At 47.7% G+C, this 18,029-nt stretch overlaps 1 protein-coding gene across 2 annotated transcripts in view; it reads left to right on the top strand.

The window, feature by feature from the left end:
• Positions 1 to 18,029, top strand: part of uggt2 (UDP-glucose glycoprotein glucosyltransferase 2) — a 51,155-nt gene that overhangs the window by 23,484 nt on the left and 9,642 nt on the right. Inside the window, exons 19-35 of one of the 2 annotated variants that reach the window (XM_061226596.1) lie at positions 57 to 180; positions 522 to 620; positions 986 to 1,080; positions 3,855 to 4,061; positions 5,457 to 5,588; positions 6,472 to 6,602; positions 7,609 to 7,704; positions 7,853 to 7,955; positions 8,648 to 8,727; positions 10,069 to 10,258; positions 10,770 to 10,928; positions 11,207 to 11,292; positions 13,519 to 13,603; positions 13,880 to 13,962; positions 14,258 to 14,281; positions 15,793 to 15,891; positions 17,231 to 17,315. In XM_061226596.1, the coding sequence (XP_061082580.1) occupies positions 57 to 180; positions 522 to 620; positions 986 to 1,080; positions 3,855 to 4,061; positions 5,457 to 5,588; positions 6,472 to 6,602; positions 7,609 to 7,704; positions 7,853 to 7,955; positions 8,648 to 8,727; positions 10,069 to 10,258; positions 10,770 to 10,928; positions 11,207 to 11,292; positions 13,519 to 13,603; positions 13,880 to 13,962; positions 14,258 to 14,281; positions 15,793 to 15,891; positions 17,231 to 17,315 (1,878 nt within the window). The remainder of the gene's footprint in view (positions 1 to 56; positions 181 to 521; positions 621 to 985; positions 1,081 to 3,854; positions 4,062 to 5,456; positions 5,589 to 6,471; positions 6,603 to 7,608; positions 7,705 to 7,852; positions 7,956 to 8,647; positions 8,728 to 10,068; positions 10,259 to 10,769; positions 10,929 to 11,206; positions 11,293 to 13,518; positions 13,604 to 13,879; positions 13,963 to 14,257; positions 14,282 to 15,792; positions 15,892 to 17,230; positions 17,316 to 18,029) is intronic. The other variant, XM_061226597.1, reaches the window with a different exon arrangement.

The raw sequence follows: 18,029 nt of genomic DNA, 5'->3' as shown, positions 1-18,029 counted from the left end.
TGGTGGGGCCACCGTGGATTGTTCATCACCCTGATCATGTGACATGTTAATCACAGGGTCAGCTGAGCGATGAAACAGACGTGGTGGACTTCCTGATGGATCAGCCCAACGTGGTGCCTCGCATAAACCCTCTCATCCTGAGCACAGACAGGAAGTACCTGGATTTCACTGCCTCTCCAGGTAACGTGCCCCTGACAAGACCCACTTCTCAGCGGGCACATGCTCAAAATTAACAGAAGAATTTAACTCATTCTGCATAAACATTTTCAAACTGGTTGTCATTCAGGTGAGAACTTTCTAGAAAAGGCTGAGCTAGGGAGGGTTAGCCGGACAGCAGGGTATCCTCCCACTTCGCCACTCGTTAGCGGTTTGGAACCGCTAACGGTGCTAATAACGGGAAATGTGGGTCTGCCGTTCTCCATTGCTGGCAGCCAAGTTAAACTCCTGGAAGATAGAGGGTTGGCGAGACCATACTGTTATAATATATAATATAATATTTTGACTTCTGTTTTCTCTTCTAGTTGTGAATGAGTGGGATGACATGAATATGTTCTCCTATCTGGATTCCAAAGACAAGACTGTAGTCGTCTCTGCCAACATGAAATATCTGACCAAAACTGGTGCGTGTCACTTTTTCTGGGTTTAGTGCCTTGTCCAGGAGCTGCACTAAGGGCTACACCCACTGTTTCACAACATCCATGCTATTTGTTTTGTAGAGTATTTTTCAGCATATATTGTCAATATTCTATCTATGTGCAAAATTCAGAGTAGCAGATTGCATGTTTATTCCACTACCACAAGGGGACTGAAGGTAGCCAAGTGGACAGTTGAGAGAACCTTGAAAATCACAAATTTTCCATTGAAAGCTGAATGAAGAGTAATGGGAAATATGAATCTGATTTGTGTGGGGACACTGTATGTAGGGCTGTGTGCAATTTTACAGTGTTAGTGAACATTTCCCTGCCACTGTGTGATCTCTCTCCAGATGAGGAGGTGGTTTATGGACAAACCATCTGGGTTATTGTGGATTTAGAGGCACCAGCGGGAAGGAGGCTGTTGGCCAATGCTGTGAAACATATGGTGATTTCCCCCTCAATAAAACTCCATCTGTACAGAACACACAGAGACCGTACACCTTTCCTGCTTCTACCTCAGTGCTATATGCTAATACCTGAGCGCAGTATGCTAATACCTGAGCGCTGTATGCTAATGCCTGTGTGCCCTATATGCTAAAAGCTGAGTGCTGTATGCTAATGCCTGTGTGCCCTATATGCTAACACCTGAGCGCTGTATGCTAACACCTGAGCACTGTATGCTAATACCTGAGCGCTGTATGCTAACACCTGAGCACTGTATGCTAATACCTGAGCATTGTATGCTAACACCTGAGCACTGTATGCTAATGCCTGTGGCCCTATATGCTAACACCTGAATGCTGTATGCTAAAGCCTGTGTGCCCTATATGCTAACACCTGAGCGCTGTATGCTAACACCTGAGCACTGTATGCTAACACCTGAGCGCTGTATGCTAATGCCTGAGCACTGTATGCTAATGCCTGTGTGCCCTATATGCTAACACCTGAGTGCTGTATGCTAATGCCTGAGCGCTGTATGCTAATGCCTGTGTGCACTATGTGCTAATACCTGAGCGCTGTATGCTAATGCCTGTGTGCACTATATGCTAATACCTGAGCGCAGTATACTAATGCCTGTGTACCCTATATGCTAATACCTGAGCGCTGTATGCTAATGCCTGTGTGCCCTATATGCTAACACCTGAGTGCTGTATGCTAATGCCTGTGTGCCCTATATGCTAATACCTGAGTGCTGTATGCTAATGCCTGTGTGCCCTATATGCTAATACCTGAGCGCAGTATGCTAATGCCTGAGCACTGCTCACTTTACTGCACACTTTTAACTGAGCACTGAACAATTGTGGTGTGTCAGGACCTGATATTCAGAAATGCTGAGATAATGCACTGTATTTTCTGGAAAATTTAACATTGAACTGAAAATAAAACGACAGTAATTCCATGTTTGAAGAACTGTTGATCCAAATGCTGAAATAGAGAGGATTAATGGTACATAAACGGATGGGAGGACAGATAAATGCTGTTGATGAATGGAAACGAGAACATGGCAGTACTTGGCTCCTGATCATAAAAATGTATGAAAATGGGTTGCGTCCCCAGCAGTGTAACATGGGATTATACATGCCCGTCAGAATCAATTGCCATGCAACTAATATTTCCTGGGCCCATGACCCACTTACTGTAATGATGAACCTGAATACATTTTCTCCAAAATATAAAAAATGGAATTAAAATGTACTGCATGTCGGCACAACTGCATTTACGCCGTAACCAGCCGGATTTAATTAAGATTTAATTAAGATCAGTGGGCAGTTGATTGTATCTCACAACCAACCTCGGCCCCTCCCACTACCCACTCTGGTCCCTCCCATTACCACCTTGTCCCCTCCCCCTGCCCACCAGTGGGTCCTGAGTGGGTCCTGAGTGGGTCCTTTTATGCCACGGAGTGACATAAAAATGTCAGTGTCTTCTGTCTCATTGGCACCTCTCCCTCCAGACCATTTTAGCGACTCTGATCTTTCAGCGAGCATTACAAATATACACATTAATTAATGTGTGTGTAGAAATTGTTTGTTTCGTCAGGATACTAATCAAGGGTGTTTCAGAAGAGGCAGGTCATTACTGTTTGCACAGACTTCGGCAAAGTCCGCAAAATGGAGTCGACTGATGAAAACCAGTTTCTGGAACACTCTGTCTGCCTTTGCCTCAACACCCCGTGCTCCTCAGCAGTTTGAGAAGCTCTAAACGGGCTGAATAAGACCGTGTTCTGTAAAGTTAAAGAGTTCAGATCAATATATAGTTTCCTGAAGGCATTCTGACCAATAGAAGACTTTAGTGGGAGAGAATGTGCAGTGTGTGGGTTTAAGAAGAGGCCTGGGGTTTTTAAAGCCAACAGAGGAGTGAGAAAGACACTGAGACCACTGTTCTCACCTCTCCGGCTGAACCTCGAAACTGCGTGGGCCTGTCTCGCTTTTAAAAGTTGATAATTATGGATGGGGCTCAGATTTCTATCGGAGTTGGAGGAGAATATCCATGATATATAGGAAATGTTTCTGTCCGTGTGTGTGTGTGTGTGTGTGTGTGTGTGTGTGTACCCTAGGCTCAACCACCCTGCAGTACCATATCTGCTGGCTGTCCCTGAAATCTCACTGTGGTGTCAAAATGTTAAAATATACAGACTGTTGGAGGTAGTTGTAGCCATGTATAAAAGGAGAGGCATTTTAAAAAGCGGCATGTTAAAATAAGATTGCTCTCTGAGATGCAGTGATAACCCATGGGTCAAACTGCTCCGTTAAACTCCTATTTAGCAGTGCCACATTGCACATAGCTCTCTTGTACGAAGGAACGTACACACACACACACACACACACACACACACACACACTCACACACACGTATTTGGTGCTTCAGGATATTTCACTCCACTGTTGGAGAAACAGCGGTGAGACACCACTGTTTGCAGACTGGCTTATCTTTCTGCCATCAGCCTGTAATTATCCATTGTTATGCCCCAATTTGATTGTACTTTGTGATTTCTGCTGGTCCTTCCTCCGCCCCTGCGCGCACACACACACACACTCACACACACTCACACACACTCACAGTGCAGTGGCTGGTTCTGCCATCCCAGTGTCCAGTGTGAAGTGCAAGTGTGGATTTAAATGCAGAGCTAAATATGGTGTGAAATGTGCAGTTAAATGTGGAGCTGGTGTGGGTGTTGACCATTGGGAGTGATGACTAATCTCCTGTCTCGCTCTGCAGAAGTCCAGCCCTAACGTGCGCGTGGGAGTGATCGCCAACCCTGGCTCCAGGCCAACGGAGGAGAGCACCGCAATTGGCCGAGCCATCTGGGCCTCACTCCTCACCCAAAAGAGCAAGGACACCTTTAATTTTGTCCAGAAGCTAGTAAAGGAGGAGACTGGCCAGCTCCTCCAGCAAGGAACCAAGATTAAAGACCTGCTTCCAGAGGTGGGTCCAAACACAACGGTCACGTTCGGTAAGCTGTAAACATGGAGAGATCAATACATTGGTTATAATCTGTCAGCACAGAGATGTTTGCACACAGTTATTACCGGACCTGAATGCGGAATGATCTGGCTAATCACCTGTCCGCATATCTTCCATTCGGAGGAGGGGGTAGGAGTGTTTCTGAGCACAGCGGCAGTGATGGATGTAATTACTTCCTCTTTGGGTTTAATTACACTGTCTGGAACACAAGTTGAGAGCTTGCCGTGGTTTGCCGGCGCTGGGTGTTCTGAATCAGTCGGCTCTCACGGCCAATGCTTTATTACAGCACGGCCAGGAAAACTGCTCTGAATCACGCTGACACAATTTTCTCCCCAATATTATTTCACTGTTCTTTCTCTTGCTTTTGTGCTGTTTTACACCGTGGGGATGTTGAACCTGATTTGTTACGAGGAGAGCTCCCTCTGTCCGCTAATGAAAACAGCCAGAGCCTTATTCGGCCCGTTTTATTTATGTATTTTTTTATGTGGCTGATGAAATTCTGTGGGCTGTTCTCCCAGCAGAGCCCCTCCAGCCATGGAGTAAATCTGTGGAGTAGGTTTGGCTGCAGTGGAAGTTTTCTCCGCATGCTGCATGTGTCAGGCTCTCCAGCGTGAGAGAAGCCAGGGCAACGTCCCTCAGGAAGCCCCCAAAGACGGCCTCTGATCTGCCTGTCTAGAACCGTGGCTGCAGAGTAATCATTTATTCATACCGCAGATGTGTGTGTGTGTGTGTGTGTGTGCATACACAGGGGATTTCTCTAAAAAGGTAACACAGGATCATTGCCCTCATACTTATTCCATTCACTCTCATGCTCTTATCAAAATATAGACAATTAACACGACAAACAGACAAGGAGCCTGCAGGCTGAATTCATTTTTGGCAGCGACTAATGTTTTCCTTTCATTTCAAGTGATTTTTCAAGTGATCTAGTGGCATTTAGATTAAATGCATTTACAGCCAAATTGAAGCACATGTGGTAATTGAAGGCTGTTGTTCAGCTGCACATGTCCACATGTTAAAGAAAAACCCTGAGAGAGACACACGCATGCACTCACACACACACACACACACACACACACACACACACACACACACACACACACACACACGTACGCATGCGCACACTCTGTCTGTCACGCACATTCTCTTGCACACACATACACACGCGCACACACACACACACACACACACACACACAGACGCACACACGGACATGCATGCAAGCACATGCGCACACACACACACACACACACAACACACAGTGTTGAGCCCTCGTGTTTGAATCGGGATGAAATAGCGTGAGTAAACGGTGCTGGTTACAGTGAGTGACAGGGCGGGGTTTGGGCTCTTCTGCAGGGCATGGACCAGGACAGCTTTGAGAAGAAGTTTAACACCCTGGAGCTGGGCTTCCTCCACAGCCAGGAGCTCTTCTGCCGGGACGCCCTGAAGCTGCAGCCGGGGGAACGGGCCGTGGTCAGCAACGGCAGGGTGAGGAGCTGGGGGTCGGGCAGGGGCGGGGTCGGGGTCAGTCGGGCTGGAGGTCCGGGCTGACCCTGTCAGCTTTCGGGGTCATGTGTTCAGATCTGTGTGCTTTGTGTTGCCGTTTCTCAAGAACTGCAGGTGTCTGCAGAGAGATGCAGTTTGCCATTCTGTCAGGCAGGGGATGGAGGATGTCTTCACCCCTGGGGTTCACTGTCTGTAATGAACCAATGTGTAAACCAGAGCATTTCTGCCCAGGAGATTTCTGCAGATATGGGTGCACTTATACCTGTGGGATTGAGTGTGTGTGTATCTGTTTGTATGTGTGTATAAGTGTGTGTGTCTGTGTGTGAGTGTACATGTTGATAAGCGTGTGTGTGTGACTGAGTATTTGAGTGTGTCCACATGTGAATACCTGTGGTGCGACAGTAGGGGTGAGGTCCCCTGTGACTGGAGAATTTTGAAAGACCCTGCTGTAGCAGAACTCCACTGTCTGAAATCTGAAACAGTAACACAATGCAAGAGTGTGACTTCCATTACTCTGGTGATAATCATAATCATAATAATAATCATATTGTGCTGCCAGGCATTGCAGAGTCAGATTTTAAGACAATCAGATAAAGAGGTGGATAGAATATTCCCCATACTTATCATTCTCTCCTTTTTTTGGTCTGCAGTCGATGCATTCAAATTTCTGCTGGTAGCTGAATCATTCTCCATCTGTGTCATTCTGATTCCAAATGTTATGGTGCATTGTTCAGCCTGTGATTGTTGTTTTTCTTCTTTCTCTTCTCTTTCTGTTTCTGAGTTCTTCTCTGGCTCTTGATTCTTGTGTCCTGGTCTGTGAGAGGCGGAGCCTGCCCCCTGTGTAATTCTGATTTGCTTTCGTTAGATTTTGGGGCCTTTTGGGGAAGAGGAGGAGTTCGGTGCAGAGGACTTCCACTTGCTGGAGAAGATCACGCTTGGCACCTCTGCTCAGAAGATCAAGGCTCAGGTCAAGCAGACGGGAGCCAAAGGGAGACAGTGCGTCCACTCTCTTCCTCTCTGACATCATTTCCTGTGGCAGTGCACTACTTCCTCGTCCTTTGGGGCGGTATACGGGGTCAGGCTCCGCACTCCAGATTGTCTCATGTCTGAAATCCGAACGTCAAACGTAAACATATCAGACATTACCAATGTCGAAGACGCTAGCCCGCTTGCTGTAGTCTGTACAAAAATGCAGACTTGGTTCTGGCTCCCTTGGGGTATTCTGATGTGCAAGGTTTTTCTCTCTCCAGCCTTGATCAGTTGTGTGTGCGTACGGCGGTGCTTTTCCCAGAACGCACTGCTGTGAGGAGCTGGAGAGCTGTCTCCGGTTGGAACGTGCGGTAGCAGGAGACGCCAGGATTGAGTGAATGATTGGGACTAATTAGGAGACGGAGCGGTGGCACTCTGCCGATCTCCAGGACACCTCCCCCGGGGGCGCCTCTGTCCACAGCAGGAGAACTCGCGTCTGTCAGCACTGCCTCTTAATTACACTCCTCAGCTCGTGCGCCTCTCTCACATCCCCAGAGCTCCCGTGTGGAGACGGCCAGTCAGCTTCATCACTCTGTACCGGCAGGGCCTATCAGCATGCTGTTTTTGTCTAGGCTGGGCCAATCAGTGTGCTGTTTCTGTCCAGACAGGGCCAATTAGTGTGCTGTTTCTGTATTGGGAGTAGTATTTTTAAGCATAATAGAATAACTGCTGCCATGGGGCGTACAGGTGTGTTGGTGATTGGCTATCTCATGGACACCCAGTGGATATCGGTGATGTATTTTCATCCCGGAAGCATTTAATATGACCTCTGACGTTTGGTTGTTGACTGCCACATCAGGTATGATTCATCTGAAGATTGAAGATAGCCTATACGCCACATGGTGGCAGCTATTCTTATTATGCTCTATAAAAACGTGATTCGATATATCGTGCAGCCCTGGTTGGCAGGGACAATGAGTGCACTCTTCCTGTCTCAGCAGCCAATTGGTGTGCTCTCTCTCTCGCCCCCCAGGGCCAGTGATTTGGTGATGAAGGTCGACGCCCTGCTGACCGCCGCCCCCAAAGGAGAGCCCCGGAGAGACGTTAAGTTCGCCAAAGACGAATTCAGGTGAGAGAGAGAGAGAGAGAGAGAGAGAGAGAGAAACTTATATCTTCCCTTATTCTTCAGTAGCCTCTGTTACTGTTGTTGTTTTCATCGTTTTTGTGCTGTGTGTGTGTGTGTGTGAAATCTACATGCGTGTGCGTGTGTCTCCCAGCGTGCTCCACCTCTCTGAGCGGGAGGAGGAGGTGTTCTACGACGTGGTGGCACTCGTGGACCCCCTCAGCAGAGAGGCCCAGAAGATGTCCGCCCTGCTGATCGTAAGACGCTCCTGTTTCCCCTAGCGCTCGAGCGCTGGGGCAGACTCCCTGTCCCGGCTCAGAGACCAGATCAGAGGTGCTGACACCCAGCAGAGGGCAGTCGGCAGAGATAAAAACTCAATTTCCTGTGACTGTGATCATCAAATCTGTCTCTGGAATCCAGTCCTGGTTTTCTTTTCTCTCTGTGATTAACTGAATAGTTAGTGACAATGATTGGCCAGATTGTCTTCACACCTGACTCCCAGGTAAAGGGAGGGTGGAAAACCAGCAGTTCCCAGCAGACCATGATTTGATGATCTCTTGTAATCACACAATCGCAGACACAGACACTTGCCCACAAGCTACAAAAAGTGTGTGACTGAACAAATGAAAAACAAAACACTTCCTCTTTAATCTCTAAATTTCTCTGCAAGACGTTCTTTGTAATCCTTGCAGTGATAGGGTTCATGTTGTATCACGATGAGTACAGTAAATGCTACAAGTGTATTTTGCATCTTTATACGCTTTAAAAGAAACTATTTTGAGCGCACCTGTCATATTGTGTGACATATGACATGTTTCATCTGACAGCTTAACTTGACTCTGTCAGCCCTTGGGCTACCAGCAGGGATGTGTGTTACCTCTATTTATCTCTCTGGTGCCGTGTGTTGACTGTGTTGCGCTGTGCGCTGACTGTTATGTGTTCCGTTCAGGTGCTGAGTCGTGTGGTCAATATGAACCTGCGATTGTTCATGAACTGCCGGGCCAAGCTCTCTGAGACGCCCCTGAAGAGGTGAGCTCGTTGAACTTCCTGTTCCTGTATCTCCCACAGGAAACCCTGTCCCTTCCTGTATCCTCCCCCCCCCCACAGGAATCCCTCCCCTTCCGGTATCCCCCACAGTAAAAGGTTGTCCCATTGCCATAATGGGCGGGGCTTGTCCAGGGCTCCTCTGATGATTGGTGGGGAAGTGCTGTGTGTAAATAAGGGCAGTAGAGGGGGGAGGTCAGGCCTATTGCACTTGTCTTGGTAATGAGTAATGCCTTTAGCACCAGAACACAGGAAACCACCATCGACCGCCTGTTTGTTTTTGCTGGCTTTTATGTTTCAGAGAAATGCATTACCTGGAAGGTTAATGCTCAGCATTGAGCCAACCTTGGGCACTTGTTATGATGCAGGCGCAATATCAATTCCGTGCTTGTTGTAGGAATGTGAATTAAGAGAGGGGGTTCTGCTATTGTGCCCATGCGGCCAATCACAGAGGCACCCGAGTGTCTTGGAATGACATTCAGCCTGTTAGTGTGGAGAGAGAAGCTTTGGGATTATTCTTACCTGCTGCACCGTGCTCTGCGGTCAAGGTGCCTGGGAACTTCGCACAGTGCTGACAATCTCCGGAGATCAAATGTGAAGCAGATATCTCCAGATATCTCCCCCTGCCACCTTGCCTCTGTGGGTCAGTCTCAGCGAAAGGATGGGATTGTATTGACGGTTGTCCTTGCATTTCACCAACAAATAAAATCAAAATTTTGTCCAGAAACGCCAACAAGTTCAGCAGGTAAATGTACTGAAGGTACTGAAACCAGCTCGCCAAACACACCAGAACACTCACACATTGTCTTAGATGGAGGGGGTGGGTCAGTTAAATGGGGGAGTTGGTAGCCCGGATAGGGGAGTCCTGATTGGAGCTGCCATTATGTCTGCCCTGGAGGACCTAAGCAGCCAGCGGGAAAGAGAGAGCTGTGTTTTCATATTATATTAATCGTTTAATAATCTCTCTAAACACAACCTTTGCCTTTTGTTCTTCTTCTTGTTTCATACAGTGTAGAAGATTGATTTAAAATGTAATTATGGGATTATAGAAGGACAGTATGTCTCTGGGGGAAGGCTCTTAGAATAATGGTGAATTGAAAGCAGGCCTCCCTAAGGAAATGGGGATTACGGTCTTATAATAGGTTGGGTTTTAAAATACTCCGCAATCGACTGTGTCAGCTCTATCCTGGATGATTCACTGGTTTCACCTCAGGGATCTGACAGCCCAGGTTTCTCCACCCTCTCTCCACCCTCTCTCCACCCTCCCCCTCTCCTCTCCTCCCTCTCTCCACTCTCCCCCTCTCCTCTCCTCCTCCTTCTCTGCAGCTTCTACCGCTACGTGCTGGAGTCAGACGTGGCGTTCCTCGGCAACAACACCCTGTCCCCCGGACCCATGGCCCACTTTGGCGACATGCCCGAGTCGCCCCTGCTCACCCTCAACATGATCACTCCCGAGAACTGGATGGTGGAGGCGGTGCGGAGCTCCTACGACCTGGACAACATCCACCTGCAGGAGGTGCTAAAGTTCTCCCTCTCAGTAGTCATGTTCACTCCCATCTGCCTGCAGGAGGGGCTAAATTCATACTAACCTGCCTACTGCCATACTAACTACATTTCTTAGATGCATGACTGACTTGTGTTTTAATTGATTTCTTCTTGGTCAATTGGCTCTTTGCTTGATGGATTGGTCAATTTATTGACTGGTTGGTTCATATATTAGTTTGTTGATTGGTTGCTGGTTGGCTAATACTTGATTTGGTTAGTTTGTTTGTTGGTTGAAAGTTTGGTTAGTTGCTTAATTGACTCATCATTTTAGCTGTTGAATTGATTGCTTGGTTGCTCGGTTGGTTGACATATGACCTGGTGAACTGGTTGGTTCATTGTGACATAATTGACAGTTTTTTTACTTGATTGGTTTATTATTAGATCACGGTCAGTGTTGGTCAGGGAGATACTGTGTGTAATTGGTCTATTATTTGATCACGGTCATTGTTGGTCAGTGCGTTACTCTGTGTCGGTCTCTCCAGATCAGTAGCTCTGTGACTGCAGAGTATGAGCTGGAGCATGTGCTGTTGGAGGGGCACTGCTTCGACCTCTCCACGGGCCAGCCCCCCCGCGGCCTGCAGTTCATCCTGGGGACCAGGACCGCCCCCCTGGTGCAGGACACCATCGTCATGGCCAACCTGGTACGCCCCTGCCCTCCCCACCTTCTGAAACAATCTGAGTTCATTACCACAGTTATAATCACTGTTTTTTTTTTATTCCAGTTGACAATGTCTGTGCTTTCAAAACCAAAATATTTTCATTCGTTCATTATCTGGGTGCCATCAATCGTATGGTTTGAAAGTAAAAGTCATGGTAGCATTTCTGTCTCTAGGGCAATGTCTGCAGTGTAGTTTTCTCTGCAGCTCAGTATGCTTTCTGGGTGATGGTGTGTCTGCTGTTGTTCTCTGAATTTCGACAGGGGTACTTCCAGTTAAAGGCCAACCCTGGGGCCTGGGTGCTGAAGCTTAGAGAGGGCCGCTCTGAAGAGATCTACCAGATACTCGCGTGAGTCACCCCATCTGCATAACCCGCCTTTTCCAGAACTTTCCATAGCATCTCTGCTCGTCCTGTCTGTGGAAGTCAGCCTACGTGACTGTCTGTGTTAAGGAGAATGTGTGGCTGGCATATTTCCATTGTCTCAGTGGGTAGGTAGTGTACTGGGCAGCCCTTCCTGCTGCATTGAGCATCCTGCCTGCTTATGTGTCTTATTTGCTTGAGTTCAGAGTGGACATGGATGGGTCCAGTGAGTTTCCCAGAGGGAAAATAGACCAGGAGAGCCTCTGTGTGTCCTCAGAACAACTTTGTCCTCCTCTTTTCTCCCCTTCCTCCCTTTCCTCCCCACTCTTCTCCTCCCCCTTATTCCTTTATTTCTCTTCGCATACGCTCCCCTCTCCTGTTAAATCTGGTTTGTGCGTTGCTCTCTTTGGGGATGTGATTAGACTACAGTGCACCTGCTGTCTGTGCCTCAGACTGAAATGATGTGCTCTATATATCGCTCCCTCTCTCTGTTTAACTGCTCTAACACGGCTGCAGTTTAGAATCCTCTCCACAGAAAACAGTTATTGCAGAGATAATGATAAAGGCGCCTTTTGTTCAGTCTTTTTCACTGTTAGACTGTAATAGTGAAATTATGTAATTATCATAAATTGGTGAAACATAGTGACATATTCATTTTAATTTAGTCGAACGACCATGTGCAATACAGAGCGGTTTTAACTCCTCATGCTTACATTTACACTCACATTTACAACTTTACACTCACAAATTTACACTCACACTCACATAAAAAAATGTACACTCACAAATTTACACTCACACTCACATTTAGGTCACATTAGGTTTACTCCATGTCCAAACTTTGGTCAGAGTTTAAAGACACGGAGACTTTAACCCCACAGCACAGCCAAACGCAGACCCGGTTCCTCCTGAACCGGCCTGAAACACTGAGATTAAACCCTCAGCCTGGCTGCTGAAGCTGCACTGTCGTTTTTCACCCCGGCAGCGTCGTAATTCATTCCACTTTCTCGCCACACCTGCGCTGGTTACCAGGGCGATTAGAGCCAAGATTTGGGGTGGTCTCCTGCTCTGAGATGAGTCTGGGGTGAGAGTGGGTGTTCTCTCCGTGGGGGAGATGTAAAACGGTCTCATTAATAGCCGCGTGTCACCTAGTAAGTGCAGCGTTTCGTGGGGCCCCCAGCGTTTAGTGTGGGCGGTATTTTGGAAGGGGTTCAATGCGAGCCGTGCGCGTGCCACATTCCCCACGGTGGAAGAGCTCGTGGTCCTATCCCGTACCCTACCCTCCTGGCACCTGTACCGGGCTGCCCCCCCCTCACCCCTCTCCCTATAGGCCCAGCGTCAGCCTCAGAAGCCGTGAACACGGCTCAGTGCTGAGAACGAGTGCGCTCGTCCAGCGCTGCCGCTCTCTGGCTGTGTCGGGCCGATCTCAGTCCCATTCAAAGCAGGGGGACGGGGCCGGAGATGAATGGGGCCGGAGATGAATGGAGACGTCGCTTAGCCCCTGGCCGCGATCCCAGAAGGCAGCGCTAGCCAGGACTTGTATTGTGTCGGCGTTTGAGCTGTTTGCGTGTGTGTGTGGCGTCACGGCGACAGGCTCGCCACGCGGACGCTCCGGGAGCGCGACCTGAGCTTCCCGCCTCGCGCTCCCTCCCCGGGACGTTCCAGCTCGGCTGAGTCACGCTCCCAGAATCCTTTGCGTCGCTGAGTTCACACGGGCACAGATGGGGAGCTTCAGACGAGCGTTGTCCTTTAATCAGACGTTTGTAGTTGTTCACACGGCTCGCCCGGAGAGGAAGAGAGAGAGAAATGTCTCTCCGCGTCTCTGTCAGGTTTATGTGTCACCTGGGCGCGATGTCCTGGCAGGTCGTAATCAGACTGTGAAAGGAAAGAAAGGTGTGTGTGTCTGTGTGTGTGTGAGCGTGTGTGTGTGTGCGGCATGTGTGTGTGTGTGTGTGTGTGTGTGTGTGTGTGTGTGTGTGTTTAGCAGATTTCTGTGATAATGCTCTTTCACATTAATTTCTGAAACCATAATGAACCTTTTTACTGTTCCAGCCATTAAAATGTCTCATTTAAGACCCCTCTCTTTTCACTTTGTGCAAATAAAAATAAATAAATCTGAAAACATAGACCGTTATCCATTGCTCATTCTTTCTCTCTATTCTTTCTCTTCCTCTCACGTTCTCTCACTGTTGCTCACTCATTCTCTCTCTCCAGGCATGATGGCACAGACTCCCAGGCAGAGACAGGCGATGTCATTGTTGTCCTCAATAGTTTCCTCAGCAAGATCATCAAAGTCAGGGTAAGCATTGCCACTACATTCCAGGCCTCTGTAGCATTTTTTACAAACTATTGCTACAACTACAACAACTACTACAACTACTACTACCACTACTAATAATTGGCACATTGTGTATAAAGGCAGTTAATGGAAGTGATGTCTGTTATTTAATGTTTTTTTTTGTTGTATTTTTTCACTCTTACTCTCACCATGTGACCGGTTTAGCTCCATTTTCCAAGTCTACCTGTGTGGATTGGCCACTGTGATGACTCTTTACCACCCGCGTCTCTTTCACAGGTGCAGAAAAGGGCAGAAAAAATGAACGAGGATCTCCTTAGCGACAGCACGGAGAACAAAGGAATTTGGGAATCCATAACAAGGTGCATGCGGAACACATTTTTCCATTTGATATCTGTCCAGTCAGAGTACCCCTGCGGGTAGATACAGCATTAGCCTACACTCACAAAGTGACGTGACCAGACATATCCACATAATTTTTATTAACATTTTGTGTATGTGTTTGTCTGCGTGCGTGTGTGCGTTTGTGTGTGTGTGTGTGTGTGTGTGGGACTGTGTGTGTGCTTGTGTGTGTGGGACTGTGTGTGTGCTTGTACACTCTCTAACTCAAAACTTGTGACTTGTCTGCTTCTGGCCACCTGCTCACATTATGTGAAGGGTGTGGAACTCTGTGGAAAGAAGGTAGGAGGACTTTCTGACTGGACTGCTATGTGTCCACTGGCTGTCTCTCTTCAGATTCACATTGCTTGAGTAATGCCTGCCCCTTTCTGCATGATAAACGCTCTGCTTTATTCCATCTTGGCTGTTTTCCTCTCCTGTTTCACCAGCATTAAGCGTGCAGCCATTTTGTCTCCCACAGAATGCTGATGTTTTATGTACTTTTCACATCTCTTTATAGATATTTTCCTCTTTTACCATTGGCTCTTATTTTTATCCTCAGCTGTGTTTTTTTGTTCAGGGATGCATGCAAACTGGTTATGCTGACCAGGAACATTTCATTTCCACAAAATATATCCAGGAAACTCTTTTTATTGTGACATTATACTAACAAATTAGGCAGGCATTAAATTTGCACACCTCAGCCCTTAATGGTTTTAAGGGTGTATCAGGGAACACTGTATTATGTGGTAATACCTCATACTGTTCAGTTTCATAACTCTATTATGCATAATTTAAAATCACAGTAGCAGCTGGGCTGATGAGTATTTTGCTGTAAAGTACTGGTCCTGGTCATATGGGTTTGGAAGCAGCACTGTGGATGTTGCTTCTGGGATGTTTTTTTGTCTGGCTAATAGGCCTTAAAGCATCCATGCTCCTGCTGTCCGAGTTTGGCTTTGAGCCGCTGAACCAGCAGAATTCAGATACAACTTTAGTCAGAAATCCGACCAATCAGAATGCTTTCTGGCTGACGTGAAGGGGTTCACTTGGGGGGGAAAATAAAATCTGTGGATGCACATGCTTGCTTGGATGCAGCTGTCATGGTAACAGATGGGGCTGTCATGGTAACAGATGCCCGCTCTGCTGTCTCAGTCCCCGTGTGTCACATGTCGAGTGACAACCACACCCCAAAAACATTCTGCCGTGACCAAGCGGCCCAAACCAGGCTTCGTTTCTGAAGCTCATTATCTTGTGCCACTGCGGCTGGCTCCAGTATAGGTATTTCAGCCGCCCCTCCAATGTAAGTAAATGGTAAACATATGAAGTCAATCGTTTTTTCCCACAAGAAAATGTCAATACAGAGGTGTTTTCATCCTGGCTCCAATTTGTACAACATGGCGGCGCCCAAAAACTGCACTTCTGCGGTTACAAAACACAGTGTTCTGCTTTTCTATTCAGTAGGCGTCACAGACGTATTTATTTTACAGTCTATGGCCCTGATGTGGGAACAGTGAGGGTTGAAGTAAAAGGCACAGTGAAGGATGAGTGTCTTAATAGACCCCTATTACCTAATGGGGGTCAGACAGAAAAAATATAGAAACCACTATATTGCATTGTTGTGTAATTGTTATGTATTGAGTGTTTCTGTGTTGTGTAAGTGTATTGTATTACATTGCTGTGTGTTACTGTGTTGTGTGATTTCTTTCTATTGCATTGTTGTGTATTGAGTGTTATTGTGTTGTGTGATTGTATTGTATTGCATTGCTGTGTGTTGTGTGCTGTGTGTGATTGTGTTGTGTGATGTGCTCCCGCAGTCTCGCCGGCGGGGGGTCAGAGGAGGGGCAGAGGAAGAGGGAGGACGTGTTGAACATCTTCTCGCTGGCTTCAGGGCATCTGTACGAGCGCTTCCTCAGGTGGGCCGCCCACTCGCACCTGTCAGTCAGAGGACCCCGCTAACCCCGCCTTCTCGCTCTGTACCTCTCTCCTTCTCGCTCTGTACCTCTCTCCTTCTCGCTCTGTACCTCTCTCCTTCTCGCTCTGTACCTCTCTCCTTCTCCTCTGTACCTCTCTCCTTCTCCTCTGTTCTCACGCCCTCTCTCCACTCTCACTCTGTACCTCTCTCTTTCTCCTCTGCTCTCACGCCCTCTCTCCTTCTCCTCTGTACCTCTCCTTCTCCTCTGCTCTCACGCCCTCTCTCCTTCTCCTCTGTACCTCTCTCCTTCTCCTCTGCTCTCACGCCCTCTCTCCTTCTCCTCTGTACCTCTCTCCTTCTCCTCTGCTCTCACGCCCTTTCTCCTTCTCCTCTGTACCTCTCTCCTTCTCCTCTGCTCTCACGCCCTCTCTCCTTCTCCTCTGTACCTCTCTCCTTCTCCTCTGCTCTCACGCCCTCTCTCCTTCTCCTCTGTACCTCTCTCCTTCTCCTCTGCTCTCACGCCCTCTCTCCTTCTCCTCTGTACCTCTCTCCTTCTCCTCTGCTCTCATGCCCTCTCTCCTTCTCCTCTGTACATCTCTCCTTCTCCTCTGCTCTCACGCCCTCTCTCCTTCTCCTCTGTACCTCTCTCCTTCTCCTCTGCTCTCACGCCCTCTCTCACTCTGTACCTCTCTCCTTCTCCTCTGTACCTCTCTCTTTCTCCTCTGCTCTCATGCCCTCTGTTTCTGTCACTGCCTCTCTTGCGGTCTCTCTGAATTCTGTTCCAAATATCTGCATTTTCATATACTTGTATGAGCTTGAAAAATGTACCATTTAAAGGTAGATATTTGTAATCGTTAATACTTATATAAAACGTTATGTAACAACAGGAGGCTGTGGTCAGTACTGGCTGTGACAGGTGTCTATATTATTAATAATAAAAAACAAAAAAAGTGAAATCTGAAAAAAGCCTCAAAAGGCAGGAAATGACTTGGCCCTAACACTAACAATAGCCTGCTGTCCCCCTGCTGAGGCATACAGATGGTAGGGTCAGGATTTGTCTGCAAAGGTGGCGCATGGCTAAAGTATCAGACGTCAGTTTGTTGCAGTTGCACACCGAGAACTGGGGTTTGATTCCCGGAATCTTAAAGGTTTTCAACATCTTGTGGAGTCCATGCCTTGAAGAATTGAGGCTGTTTTGAGAGCAAAGGGAGGCCCTACCCAGTATCAAATGAATTCCTAATAAATTGCTCAGTGAGTGTATAATATATTTTCGAATTCATAAACATTGTCTTTCTCTGCCTTTCTCTCTCCCTCTGTTTCTTTCTCTGTGTGTGTTCCAGAATAATGATGCTCTCAGTACTGAAGCACACCAAAACACCTGTCAAGTTCTGGTTCCTCAAGAACTACCTCTCCCCTTCTTTCAAGGTAATAAATTCTCTGCACGTGTCCCACACCAAACTTTTGCCCCATTCCCATTCCGTGGTGATGCCTCCCTGCTGAGACGAGGTGTTTTTTGTTATTATTTTTCAGGAGAGGATCAGGTTTCTATATATCGATAGATGAAAGGATGGTGGGATGTGCTGTCTGCCTCTCTCTTTATCCAATTTCCCCCATATTCGGTCTGAGTCTGAACACGAGCACCCACCTCAGACATAGCAGAGTAGGGGCCAGAGACCAAAGGTGCGACTCTTTCCGCAACATTCTGTTTGATGTGAGCTCTTTCCGGGGTGCTTTTGCGAGTTGCTGAGATGAAACGAGCGCTGAACATTAGGTAACCCGGGGGGAATTTTACAAGATGAGACTACAGTAAATAGAGTGAACAGGTTATTTGTCCGTGTGTCTGAGGTGCGGGGCACATTAACCTCACCGGGCCATTGTTGATCAAACTGTTGTGTTTTAGGCGTCCTGCCTCACGGGGTAGGAAGCCTGTCCCCATTGGCCGACTCTGCGGAGCTCCCCGTTGATAGTTAGCTCTCCCAGCAGAAGCTGAGGTTGGTGTCCAGCCGCTGTCTCTGATTGGCTGTGGAGGATCTGCCACGTGCCCTGTTGCTTTTATAATGGTGTTTCTGGTGGCGCTGGGTTTCCTGGAGTTGGGAGATAAAGTTCTGAGTTCTTCTCTCACCTCGGGCAGGTCTAGGC

The sequence above is a fragment of the Conger conger genome, chromosome 17 (assembly GCF_963514075.1).
Source record: "Conger conger chromosome 17, fConCon1.1, whole genome shotgun sequence".
Lineage (NCBI taxonomy): Eukaryota > Metazoa > Chordata > Actinopteri > Anguilliformes > Congridae > Conger > Conger conger.
Note: the sequence above shows the minus strand (reverse complement) of the source record. Positions and strands in the feature narration are given on the sequence as shown.